At 34.4% G+C, this 13,141-nt stretch overlaps 1 protein-coding gene and 1 pseudogene across 2 annotated transcripts; both read left to right on the top strand.

Annotated features, from left to right (window-relative positions):
* The first annotated feature begins 1,426 nt into the window (after nt 1-1,426).
* LOC146951853 (large ribosomal subunit protein uL30w) lies at nt 1,427-5,176 on the top strand. Its single transcript, XM_085755423.1, has 6 exons — nt 1,427-1,477; nt 1,637-1,817; nt 2,446-2,543; nt 2,653-2,710; nt 4,387-4,569; nt 4,782-5,176. The coding sequence occupies exons 2-6, from the start codon at nt 1,638-1,640 to the stop codon at nt 4,995-4,997; spliced, it is 735 nt and encodes a 244-aa protein (XP_085611549.1). The 5' UTR covers nt 1,427-1,477; nt 1,637; the 3' UTR covers nt 4,998-5,176.
* Nucleotides 5,177-7,235: 2,059 nt separating this feature from the next.
* On the top strand, nt 7,236-11,788 carry LOC146951854 (putative disease resistance protein RGA4; annotated as a pseudogene). Its single transcript, XR_015032452.1, has 3 exons — nt 7,236-9,990; nt 10,203-11,003; nt 11,708-11,788. The product of XR_015032452.1 is annotated as a putative disease resistance protein RGA4 (transcript).
* Nucleotides 11,789-13,141: the final 1,353 nt, after the last annotated feature.

A 13,141-nucleotide genomic window follows, 5' to 3' on the forward strand; every position in this document is an offset into this window, starting at 1 on the left:
TTCTCAACATCAAAGGAAGTACGCGGGAAGAAAAATAAAATGCAAGTGAAGAAATTAAAGACACTCACCTTAAGGTGGTGAAACGCTAAAGGAAAATAAGAAGACAAGGTCTTATACTTTTACTCTCTCTTCTTGATCATATCTTAAACTTATGGCTTGTTCTCCTAACTCTTATTCTTCGTCTTTACATTAGGACAAACCAAGTTTCACTCTTCTCCTCTCCAAACACGTTCCCTCCCTCCCTCCCTTTAACATATGATGATGATGATATGATTTTTTTAGAGTTAAGTGGTATTTTGTCCCCCATCAAGTTTTAGTTTATCCACCTGAATCTCCTCTGACCATGCCAACAAGCTTACGTGCACCCTATGTGTATATCACCTTATTTTTTAACTTTTTTTTTTTTGTTACACATGTGTAATTACATTAGATTAGATGTCATTCTTTTTTAAAAGAAAAAAACTTTTGCTTTCCCTCATCGTCTCTAAAGTTTATGAGTTTAAACACACTATATATAGAATCTCGTACAAGCCACTAGACATTTGCAAGATGAAATCCGAACACATTCTAAGCCTCCATATAATTATCAAATGGGAGTAATGATTAGATCAAACTTTACACACAAAAATAACTGATCGAAAATTACAACTCAATCATAAACGAAATTGAGGTGCCTATTGACCAACCATCCAAAGGTCCACCAATGAGATTAGGACGTTGGAGGTTAGTAATTCTTTGCTAACAAAATCAACATTCATTGGATAAGTACGAATTAGATGGTAAAATATTAAAAAAAACATTTGATACATGTTAATTTTCTATTAAACTTTTTATATTAACTTATTTAAGTTGAACAACAACAAAAGGTCATACATGTTTTATTGTTTGAACCGTGAATTTGTGCCCCCACCCCCAATTGTTCTCTAGCCCCTAACATACATGTTTTGTCCATGAACATTATGTTGGGTTTTAGGAGTTACTGTCTGAATCGTCCCTGATGCATATACGATATGCCTATACTAACTCTATTTTGAGAGCTTGAGAATGCAACAACATCTACATTACATTTGCAACACCTTGCGTTTGGTTTCCTCCAACTTGTGTTGTCAATTTGCTTCTGGTGTACAACCATTCTACTCCGGGTTTCTTGTGCATTTTGCCAACTCGATAGAAGGAACCATTCGGGAGATAACTCATGAAATCCAAGAAACGGGAGATAACTCCCGAACTGTTCGGTTTCTATCTCCCAAACGTTATGTTTAGGGGCAAAAACGGTATTTTGGGGGCCTGGGAGCAAACAGGGGAGTCAGAATAGCAACATTTATATTATTTTGGTGCTTAGCCCAGCCCATAACATGTCAGTCCATAAAGCCCATTGATATTTCAAGGGCAGAGAAATACGAAGAAAGCATAAAATCAGAAGCTCAGTCCCAAACCCTAGTTTCATTTTCTCTCCATCTCCATCTACTGCGGCAAGGTAAAATTTTCAATCTTCTTCTTCTCCTCCATTCATACATCTGTTACTTTTCACACTATATTCCTTAATTATTCATTATTATTATTCTTCATCCCCAACGTGATTTAGGGTTTTGTGTTTTTGTGCTCTGATTCGATTTAATTTCTTCATTGTTTGAAGGATGTCGAAAGAGGAAGTGAAAACGGTGGTTCCTGAATCCGTTTTGAAGAAGCAGAAAAGGAACGAAGAATGGGCATTGGTGAAGAAGCAGGAACAGGAATCAGCTAAGAAGAAGAGAGCTGAAACAAGGAAACTCATTTGGAGTAGAGCCAAACAATACGCCAAGGAATATGATGATCAGGTATTGTTAATAATAATTTTGATTATGTAATTTTAGGCCTTGTTTGGATTAACAGCTTATAGCATAATAGCTTATCATAATAATCACTTATGAACTATTTCTATAGCTAAATATAAAATAAAATTAAACTGTTTTAGTACAAGCTAGCTATATTGGAGAACTTTGTAAATGGCGTTTTGTGGATAAACAAGTTAATTGCAACTTATAGCACAAGCCACAAGTGCTTATCTTGATGTGTATAAGCTTACATAAGCTATTTTTACAGCAATAGATAAAATAAAATTATTTTTGTATATGCTATAAACTGTTTTCATTAACTATCTTGTAGAACTTATGACAATAAGCTGAAAAAGCGTATGAAAAATGTCATTAGTTGTATTGATAAGTTCTCCCAAATAGCATCACAAAACTTGTGTCAGTAGATAAGCTCAATTAGGCCAATCAAATCAGGCCCTACTTAAGCTGAAAACAACTTATGAACAATGGCATAAGCTTTTTTAATTAGTTCTCTCAAATAGTCTCACAACTTATTCCTGTAGATAAGCTCAAATAAGCCAATCCAAACAATTCCTTAATCCATATACCTTTTTAATTTATACAATTATTTATTGATTTAATTTGTGTGCAGCAAAAGGAGTTGATCAGGTTGAAGCGTGAAGCTAAACTCAAGGGTGGATTTTATGTTGACCCTGAAGCTAAGCTCCTGTTCATTATTAGGATCAGAGGGTAATTTTTCCTACAGTATTGATTTATTATTTTATAGTATAATAGTTATTTCCAGGTGGTTTTCTTGTTATTGTTGTTTTAATTAATGGGAATTTTATTATAATTTTAGTATCAACGCTATGGACCCAAAATCAAGGAAGATTTTGCAGCTTTTGCGTTTGAGACAGGTAACATTCAGATTGTTTTTTTTTTTTTTTGTCACTCGATTAAAATTGCTTTGCTGTTTAATTGTTTTGTTCTTGTTGCTGTCTGCGTAACTTTTTAGTGTATAATTGGTTATCTGTTTCGAGTAAAATATATGTATTTATTGTGACTGTGAAGTATATAAATGAGTGCTAGAACTCGCCTCATTGTGATACACTTGTGTTTTTTGGATGCGCTACTTCAGATATCATGCAATGCACCTCTGATTAAAGGTTTGTTCAGTGAGTTATTCTAGGAATATTATAAGAATTTATTATTAAATTTATGTATGTTGAGCTTGTTGAACTGATCTTTCATCCCACTGTTAAGTGTACCTATGACAATGTATAGTTATTTCCTTGAGATATAGTTACACCTGAAGCACTTTGATGTGATTTCTGTGTGTACAGTCTTTCTATGTTTAATACAGGGGAGTTAAGTTAATATTTTTTTGACGAAAAAAAACTTAACTCCCTTGTATTAAGCATAGAAAGACTATTCCAAGGGATTGTATTAAGCATAGAAAGACTATTCCAAGGGAGGTTGTTTTGCTAGTTTGTGTTATATATATTGAATTATTGAATTGAATGAATATTAATTTAATACAATGTGTAAGATATGAAGTATTGATTTATGATCTCTTGTTTTTGCATCTATACTCTCTACTTGTTACTAGTTAGGATTTCCATGTTTGATAACATCACAACTTACAACTAAAACTCTTAGGGTGTGTTTGGTTGTGAGAAGAAAATGAGAAGAGAGAAATAGGTGAGAGAGAGTAAGAGAAGAGAGAAAGATGTGAGAAATAGAGTAGATTTGAGGTATTGTTTGGTATAAGAGAAAGAAAGAAGAAATAGAAATGAAAGAAGTGTGTAATTATTTATGAAAAGACAATAGTATCCTTCAATTGAAAAACGACCAATGCATAATATTTTGTTATTCCTCTTCTAAATAAAATTATTTGAAAAATGCAATGTAATTAATTAAATGTATTATTCTGTATACTTATTAATAATTTAACTTATTTTATACTTAAAAAAAAACTTATTTTATGTTACATACGGTTGAATTCACTATCACTATACTTTTGTATTTTTTACGACAAAATAATTTTGTATTGTGTACAATAATAACTCACTTTTTTATCAATAAAAAATGTTACGTTTGTCAAAAAAACTCATTTTTTTTATCAATAAAAATGGTATGTTTCGTTGAATTTATGTGCTGCTGATACTTCTTTTTATTTTCTTACGGCAATCATGTGTGTTGGCATAATCAGTTTCAAGAAAAAAAAACAAAAACTAAACAAGTATGAAAGAGGAAAAAGAAAAGGGTAATTGTGGAATATGACAACATAAGTCAGTCTTTCTTCCCCTTTTCTCTCCAGATTTGCGAAGACTCCAAAAAGCAGTAGGTCCCACGTCTGTCTGTCTCTTTTCCCTAATTCTCTGCTGAACCAAACTGAAGAAATGTTACATTTCTCTTGTATCTCTCTCTCAGCTATTTCTCTCTCTCATAAATCACCTCTACCAAACACAGTGTTAGAGTCCATCCTTGATAGACCCATTATAGCAGAGGTTTTGATCTCCTCTAATACTGTGTTGAAGAATCCATGCAATATTACAATGTAGCCTTATTCTTCCATTTCTTTTGACTGCAGATCTTTAATGGTGTCTTTCTCAAAGTTAACAAAGCTACCGTGAACATGCTCCACAGGGTTGAGCCTTATGTTACATACGGGTACCCTAATCTGAAGAGCGTCAGGGAATTGATCTACAAGAGGGGCTACGGCAAAGTTGACAGGCAGAGAATTGCTTTGACAGACAACTCAATCATTGAACAGGTTTGTCTGATTTGGATACCCTGCAATCACTAAATGTTGTAGTCGGCAATCTTTACTGTCAGACCTAGATGGAATGGATCTTCATTCCGACTTTGTTGTATGGTTCCTATTTGCTCAAGCTAGAACAGTCCAGATTCTGTGTATGGTGTTGTTGAACATTTACGCTGTGTTTATTTTATTATATTCTTCGACTGACATTATCCAATGGGCAGGTTCTTGGGAAGCACGGTATCATCTGTATTGAAGATCTGATTCACGAGATACTAACAGTTGGTCCTCACTTCAGAGAGGCAAACAACTTCCTGTGGCCTTTCAAGCTCAAAGCTCCCCTAGGTGGTATGAAGAAGAAAAGAAATCATTATGTGGAAGGTGGTGATGCTGGAAACAGGGAAGACTACATCAACGAACTCATCAGAAGGATGAATTAGTTTTTGGCATATCATGTTGTGTGAGATTAATTATCAAGGTTGAGATATTGTTTTCCTTAATCCCAGTTTTGCTTTAAAATATTATCATCTCTTATTTTAACATATGCGAACGGATCTTTAATATTTAGTTCATGGCCTTGCCTGGAATGCAGTGAAAAATTCTACCTTTTACTTATTCATCCTTGACTTTGCCAATTCAGTTTTAAAGCTTACTGATTAATCATGCGAGGTTCTTAGATCTATACTCGTATTATCTTTATAGAGGGGAAGAATTTATGGTGGAATATATGGTGTCCCTCTGAAACCTCCATTCATCATTATGATAAATTAGATTAGATATAGTGCAGTAATCCATCGGTTTTTGTATGCTTAGTTATAATTTTGTTAAGGTTATGGTTAGGACTTTTTGTTTTAGTCTCTCTAAAATTTTCCTTCAATTTTTAGTCTCTATAAAATTTTTAATCTTCACTTTTGGTCCCTTTTTAAAGTAAACTCATATGTAGAATTCATATTATTTAATGAAATTTTTCAGAAAAATTTAAAATATTATAAAAATCACATAAAAAAAATTCAGAATTTTTTTAACAAAACATGAATTTAATATGAATTTTTATATTTTTTATGGTTAAAAATTCATATTTAATTTGTGTTTTGTTAAAAAATTCTAATTTTTTTTAGGAATTTTTTTAAGAATATGCAAAAATTAAATTAAAAATAGGGACCAAAAGTAGTGATTGAAAATTTCATAGGGACTAAAAGTTGAAGAAAAATTTTAGAGGGACTAAAACGAATAGTTGACATATTTATAGGGACCAAAAACATATTTAAAAGAGCGTTAGGGAAATTCTTTGTGGCTACTTCAACAACACAATTGCCAATTGCCAATGCCTCCTCTTCCAGCAAACAACCGCCCTTTCATCCCTTTTTGCAGAAGTCCTGCATAATACGATATTCATCCGAGTCAAATAGCAAAATTGTATTAAGAATTGAGAAATGCTAACCGGTGCCCCCGAATGCTAACCGGTGCCTCCGGAGCACTGGTTAAGGATATGAAAAAGGAAATATATAGCAGTTAATGCATTGAAATTGTGTAATTAATTTATAATAAAGTCAAAAGCAGTTTTCTTTTATGATAATAATTCCCTTTTATGGTATGCTTAACTAGTGCCCCGGGGTACCGGTTAGCAGGACCCGAAAGAATTTATGGCCGAATTACATTGCCATCAATAATGGATGATTTATTGATGATATCGCTAGGGAAGAGTTTCTTTGAATTCCATTTTGTGTTAGTCGATGGTCTTCAGAGAATATGGTCTGTAGGAGCTTGAAATATCAAGTTTGTCTCCATAGACAACATATTTTGATCCCAACAACCAAAGGCAAACACATGTGCAAATATCAATAACAGAAATTCAGAAGGATGGAGAAGAAGTCCCAAACTAGGAAAAAAAATGATGCATTACGTGTTAATAATGCAGAACAAACCGCTTGTGAATATCAAATTACAATATTAGAAAGTGTTCATTGTCAATTCTCCTCATCAAAATGATAGTGGAATGATATATAGTGCAAAATACTTCAGAAACATTCTGAGCTTCACAACGACAATGGAGATAAGAATCACAACAAGTACATTGATATTATTAAGAATGATCTATGCATTTTGAGCAAGCATTGAGGTGATGAAATTGAGGGCGATACACATAGTCAATCTAGTGGGAAATGGTTAAACAATAAAAAACTCTAATAAAAAATTATAGTGTAGTTAACGTGCGATTTTATACGTAAATTATTCTTTGTTTATATGTACATAATTTGACTCTTAATATTTTAAGATAAGTTAATAGTATTAATCAAATGTATTTTTAGAAAAATAGTAAATACATCTAATAATTTGTATAAGGGTTATATTTAGATATATAACTATTTTTAAAGGGTAATTATAATTAGGGATAGATAGGGTAATTTTGCGGGTGAGGTCTAAGTTACCCTTCGATGAATTGGGGGTAGTAGTATGATTCAATTCTGGACCGAAGGAAATGTAGATCACATGTCGAATGAAAAAGATTAAGAAGTTTGATGTTCTTGAGATTAAAATTGTAATTGATTGTAAGAAAAACATATCGGTGAGACCTACATCATGAATTGGGGATAACTTACCTCTAATGACAAGTATGATTCGAGTCTAAAACGAAAGAGATGAAGATTACATGTTGAATGAAGGAGATGAAGAAATTTGATGTTCTTGATAAGAAAATCATAATTGATTGTAAGAATAAAGATGAAGAAATATATATTTTCCTATGATAGTGCCCCCAATTCATGAAGAATATAACGTAGAAAATACAATAATTTTGAGCTAGAATAGTAAACTTCCCATGTGACATGTCCCACCGGAAATTTATTAAAACTACTGGTACATCTATCTAACGGTGAATAACAGTGGTGCAAGACCTACCACAAATTTGCTGCACATTGACCAACTACTTTGCCAACTTTCTAGCATTACATTTCACTCATATTTCATCCTCAACCTGTAGACCACGTATCACCTACATACTTCCACATTGACCAACAGCCACTTGCTTGCGCAATTCATATTTCGTCCTCAACTCATAATCTTATCACCTACATACTTTCCCAATTCCCATTCACAAACAGCTACTTGCTTGCTCTTCAATTTCCATTCTGAAAAAATGACTGACGCCTTACTTGGTGTTGTGTTTGAGAACCTGACATCTCTTCTTAAAAACGAATTTGCAACTCTATCTGGAATCAAGTCAAAGGCTGAAAAACTATCAACTACCTTAGAACTTATTAAGGCTGTTCTTGAAGACGCTGAAAAGAAGCAATTAACAGACCGCTCTATTCAAATATGGCTGCAGCAACTCAAAGATGCTATGTATGTCCTTGATGATATCCTTGATGAATGTTCAATCAATCAAATCCAAACGACTTAAGGGCTTATCCTCTTTCAAACCAAAGAATGTCATGTTTCGCCATGACATAGGCAGTAGGTTGAATGGAATTACTAGCAGACTCAGTCATATTACTGAAGGTAAGAAGAATTTTATGCTACAAGAAGGTGTTACTGTTACGCAACAACCAACTGAAGTGGCTGAATGGCGCCAAACCAGCTCCTTTATTGCCAAACCAAAACTGTTTGGACGAGAAGATGATAAAGAGAAGATTGTTGAGTTTCTTCTCACCTAAGCGAAGGACTCTGACTTCCTATCCGTCTATCCCATTGTCGGTTTAGGTGGTGTTGGAAAAACAACTCTTTCTCAATTGGTTTACAATGATGATAGGGTGAGTGACAATTTCAAAACAAAAATTTGTGTTTGTGTTTCAGAGGTTTTCTCAGTCAAGAGGATTTTGTGTTCCATTATAGAATCCATGACAAAAGAGAAGTGTGATTCAATGGAGTTAGATGTAATACAAAGAAAAGTGCAAGAAATGATGCAAGGTAAAAGATGTTTGTTGGTTATGGATGATGTGTGGAACAAAAACAAAGAATTTGAATTCGGACTAAACCAAGAGAAATGGAATAAGTTGAAATCGGTGTTGTCCCTGTGGATCCAAAGGTACTTCCGTTTTAGTGTCTACTCGGGACATGGATGTTGCTTCAATCATGGGAACATGCCCAACCCGTCCTTTGTCGGTTCTCTCTGATCATGCGTGTTGGTTGTTGTTCAAACAATCTGCATTTGGACATGATAGAGAAGTGCCTGTTGAGCTTGTGGAAATAGGCAAGGAGATAGTAAAAAAGTGTGGAGGATTGCCTCTTGCAGCACAAGCATTAGGGTGTCTAATGCATTCAAGAAGTGAAGAAAAGGAATGGTTAGAAATTAAAGAGAGCGAGATCTGGGCTTTACCGCACGAGAATTCTATTTTGCCAGCTTTGAGGTTGAGCTACTTCCATTTATCGCCAACCTTAAAACAATGTTTCTCTTTTTGTGCTATATTTCGCAAAGATACAGAAATCGTGAAGGAAGAATTGATTCATCTTTGGATGGCTAATGAATTTATTTCATCTAGAAAAAATTTGGAGGTTGAAGATGTTGGCAACATGATTTGGAATGAATTGTACCAAAAATCTTTCTTTCAAGACATCCAAATGGATGAATATTCAAGAGTGAATTCTTTCAAAATGCATGATCTCGTCCATGATCTTGCTCAATCAGTAGGGGGCAAGAATGTATGGTTTTAGATAATGCATATGTGACTAACTTGTCAAAAAGCACACATCATATTAGTTTCAACTATCCGCGTCCGGTATTATCAAAAGAGGATTCCTTCACAAAAGCAGAATCATTGCGAACATTGTATCAACTAGATTATTTTCAATTTCGCTCTGGAAGTTTCATACCAATAAATCACACTCTTCGGGTTTTAGGAACAAACACTTTTGAGTTATCATTACTTGGTAGTCTAATTCATCTGAGGTATTTAGAGCTTCACAAATCTAACATAAAAACCTTCCCCGGCTCAATTTATAGCTTACAAAAATTGGAAATCTTGAAATTGAAAGATTTATCCAACCTGAGTTGTCTTCCGGAACGCTTGTCTTGCTTACAAAATCTTAGACATTTAGTCATTGAAGATTATGATTCATTGTCTCGCATGTGTCCTCACATTGGAAAATTATCTTGCTTAAGAACCTTAAGTGTTTATATTGTTAATTCAGAGAATGGACATAGGTTATCAGAGTTACGTGATCTAAACTTAGGAGGAAAGCTGGATATCAGAGGCTTACGACATGTCATGTCGGTAGTTTATCTGAAGTTCAAGAAGCCAATTTAATGGGTAAAAAAGACCTCGATGAATTATGCTTGTCATGGAAGGGTGGTGGTGATACACCTGTCAAGACCCCTGTTATCAGTGATGATCAAGTAATTGAAGTGCTTCGACCTCACACAAATCTCAAGAGCTTGAAAATAGATTTTTACAAAGGATTATGCTTCCCAAGTTGGATCAGAACTCTTAGTAATATAGGAGGGGAAGGGAGGGGAGGACTTACATTTCTTTTTTAATTTAAAGACATTATAAAATGATTTAAAAAAAATTGAATTAACAACATGATAAATGATCATATAATACTTCAAAAACACTTAATTTATCTTAAAAAGACATTTTACATTGTTCGTAATTTAAAAAATAAAAGTGAGCCCTCCCCTCCCCTCCCTTCCTAAACCCTCTTCCCAAACACACCCTTAAAGTTAGTTGTTGCAAGCAGCATTGTGTACGGTTTTCATCACTTGGTAAACTACCATCTCTAAAAGAACTCACATTATTCAGTTTGTCTGTGAAATACTTGGATGATGATGAATTTCACAATGGTATGGAGATGAGGATTTTCCCATCTCTAGAGACAATCTTGTTACGTAGGATGCCAAACTTAGAGGGACTGTTGAAAGTGGAAAGAGATGGGATGTTTCCTTGTCTTTCTAATTTGAAAATCAAAAGTTGCCCTAAACTTGAACTTCAGTGTCTTCCATCTGTTAGACACCTCTAGAATGTAATAATCAGATACTGAAGTCAATCTCTAGCTTTTATGGTCTTACCAAACTTACCCTTAATGGAGGTGAAGGAATAACATCCTTCCCAAAGGAGATGTTTGGAAGCCTTACTTGTCTTCAAACTCTACAAGTATGGTATTTCCGCAATTTGAAGGAGTTACCAAATGAATATGATTCGAATCCTTCAACCTGGCTTTGGAGCATCTGGATATACGTTATTGCAATGAGCTTGAGTATTTACCAAAGAAAATATGAGGATGTCTGCAATCACTTCAATCTATGGATATTAATGGATGTGAAAGATTAAAATGCTTGCCAGAAGGTATTAGACACCTCACTGCACTTGATTCGTTGACTATTCGTAGATGCCCAACATTGACAGAGCGATGCAAGGAGGGAACAGGGGAAGACTGGGACAAGATAGCTCATATTCCAAAACTAAAGTTTGATTGACTAATGGTTTTTTGTCACATTTCCACCTAAACAGGTAGGCTCTTTATTCTCCATCCATTTCATTGTGTTTATTTTAGGGTCTATTTGCTAAGACACGTATTTGAGTTATGGTTTATAGTTTATAGCTTATAAGCTTGTATCATTATAAAATATTCATTTGGTAACTATCATTTTCTCACAAGTGAGTTCTTTATCTTTTTCAGGGATTTTGTTTCTTATTTTGAATTAATTGACTCACACGGTACTGTTGAAAATGGTTTTAATCGTCTAGATTTTAGTTTATTTTGAATGTTTTTCAATTCGGAAAGACATATTTTGATTCTGAAATAATAAATGAAGGTCTTAGTTTTGAGTGATATGGATATACATGGTTGATCCAAGGTTTCAAATACTGGTAGCAATCATTTATATTGTGGAGAACTGCTGTCAAATGTGGCTGATGTGACCGTATTACGGTTGCAGAAACTCAGAAAACTTGATGCTGCAGCCAAGATTCAATTACCGAAATTTTAAAAAAAAATCTTGTTTGCTTGTGAATGCTTAGTAGAACTAGTAAAAAAATTATTGATTTAGTAGAACAACAAAATTTTCAAAACAAAGTAGAGAGATAGCTTTTCACAACCACTAGGAGTTGTTGGGTCACGAGGGGAGCCCGAGAATGATTGTGTTAGATTAAGCCTGATTTTTCTTACAGTTCTTCTCAAATGTTGACTTACAGTTTTCAACATTTACTGATAGTGTAAGGGGGAGTTCAAGGTGCAGCGGAATATTTACATCGTGCTACTCAATATTATTCTAATGATGGTGAAACCTTGTATTACACCATGAGCAAAAGCTATCAAAAGAGAGTGAAACATAGAGTTACTTGGAGTACAAGTAACTAGCTTTAGTACAAGTAGCTTGAGTGTAGTACAATTAGCTTAAGTGTAGTACAGTTTCTAGCTTGTATAAATACTCTTGTACTTACTTCATTCTCAAGTAATAAGAATCATTTTCCATTTTCTTCAGTTTCATAATATGGTATCAAGAGCTCTCTTTAAAGAGAGTTTATTACGATCCATAACTACCTTTTCCGCTGCATTTTCGCGCGTTTTTCTTGAGTTTTTCACGCATTTTTCTTCTCTTTCTTGTTGAATTCGTTGTGAATTCATAGTTTCTTCGTTGAATTCATTGTGAATTCATCATCTTTTCTTTGAATTCGTTGTGAATTCATTGATTTTCGTTCAGTTTTGGTGCAATTTTCTGGAATTTTTCCAGATTCTTCAACATCTCTGTTTTTCTCGTTCTTCCTTGATTCATCATGGTTCGTCAACAACAAGCTGATGCCGAATCAATTTTCTACGTTCATCCTAGTGAAGGTCCTAATACAGTAACAGTTACGCCTCTTCTCACCGGTTCCAATTATCTTGCTTGGAGCAGATCCATGCAACGAGCACTTGGCGCCAAAAACAAGCTTGCTTTCATTAATGGATCCACTCCTGAACCTGATGCAGATGATTTGAATAGGAATGCGTGGGAAAGGTGTAATCATTTGATCCACTCTTGGATCCTTAATTCGGTTTCTCCACAAATTGCTCAAACTATTATTTTTCATGTGCGTGCAATTGATGTTTGGGACGAACTCAAGGATAGATTCTCCAAAGCTGATAGAATTCGTGTTTCTATGTTGCGTTCTTCTATCAACAATCTCAAACAAGGTTCCAGATCAGTTCTTGATTACTTTACAGAGATGAAAACTCTATGGGAAGAGCTTAATTCGCATAGGCCTATGCCTCAATGTACTTGCATTCATCAATGCATATGTGAAGCTATGCGTTCTGCACGTAATTTTCGTTTGGAGGATCAAATCATTCAGTTTTTAACTGGATTGAATGAACAATTTGCAGTGGTTAAAACTCAAGTGTTATTGCTGGATCCTCTTCCTTCTATCAATAAAGTCTACTCTCTAGTAGTTCAGGAAGAAAGTAACAATACTCAGGTTACTTCTCTTGCTTCTGTTGATGAATCCAATATCTTGGTGAATGCTACTGATACTTCCAGAAGCTATGGGTGTGGCAAGAATAATTTTGGTGGCAAAGGTTCAAGGTATTGCACTTTCTGCAACCGTACCAATCACACTGTAGAGACTTGTTACCAAAAACATGGATTTCCTCCATTTAACAAGCCCAAGCC

Source organism: Medicago sativa, chromosome 1 (assembly GCF_051527215.1).
Source record: "Medicago sativa cultivar Bolivia chromosome 1, Bolivia_mono, whole genome shotgun sequence".
Taxonomy (NCBI): domain Eukaryota; kingdom Viridiplantae; phylum Streptophyta; class Magnoliopsida; order Fabales; family Fabaceae; genus Medicago; species Medicago sativa.

Coding starts and splice junctions, on each gene's coding strand:
- LOC146951853 (XM_085755423.1), top strand. CDS start 1,638: ATGTCGAAAGAGGAAGTGAAAACGGTGGTTCCTGAATCCGTTTTGAAG. Junction 2,544..2,652: donor TTCATTATTAGGATCAGAGG/GTAATTTTTCCT, acceptor TTATAATTTTAG/TATCAACGCTATGGACCCAA. Junction 2,711..4,386: donor AGCTTTTGCGTTTGAGACAG/GTAACATTCAGA, acceptor TTTTGACTGCAG/ATCTTTAATGGTGTCTTTCT.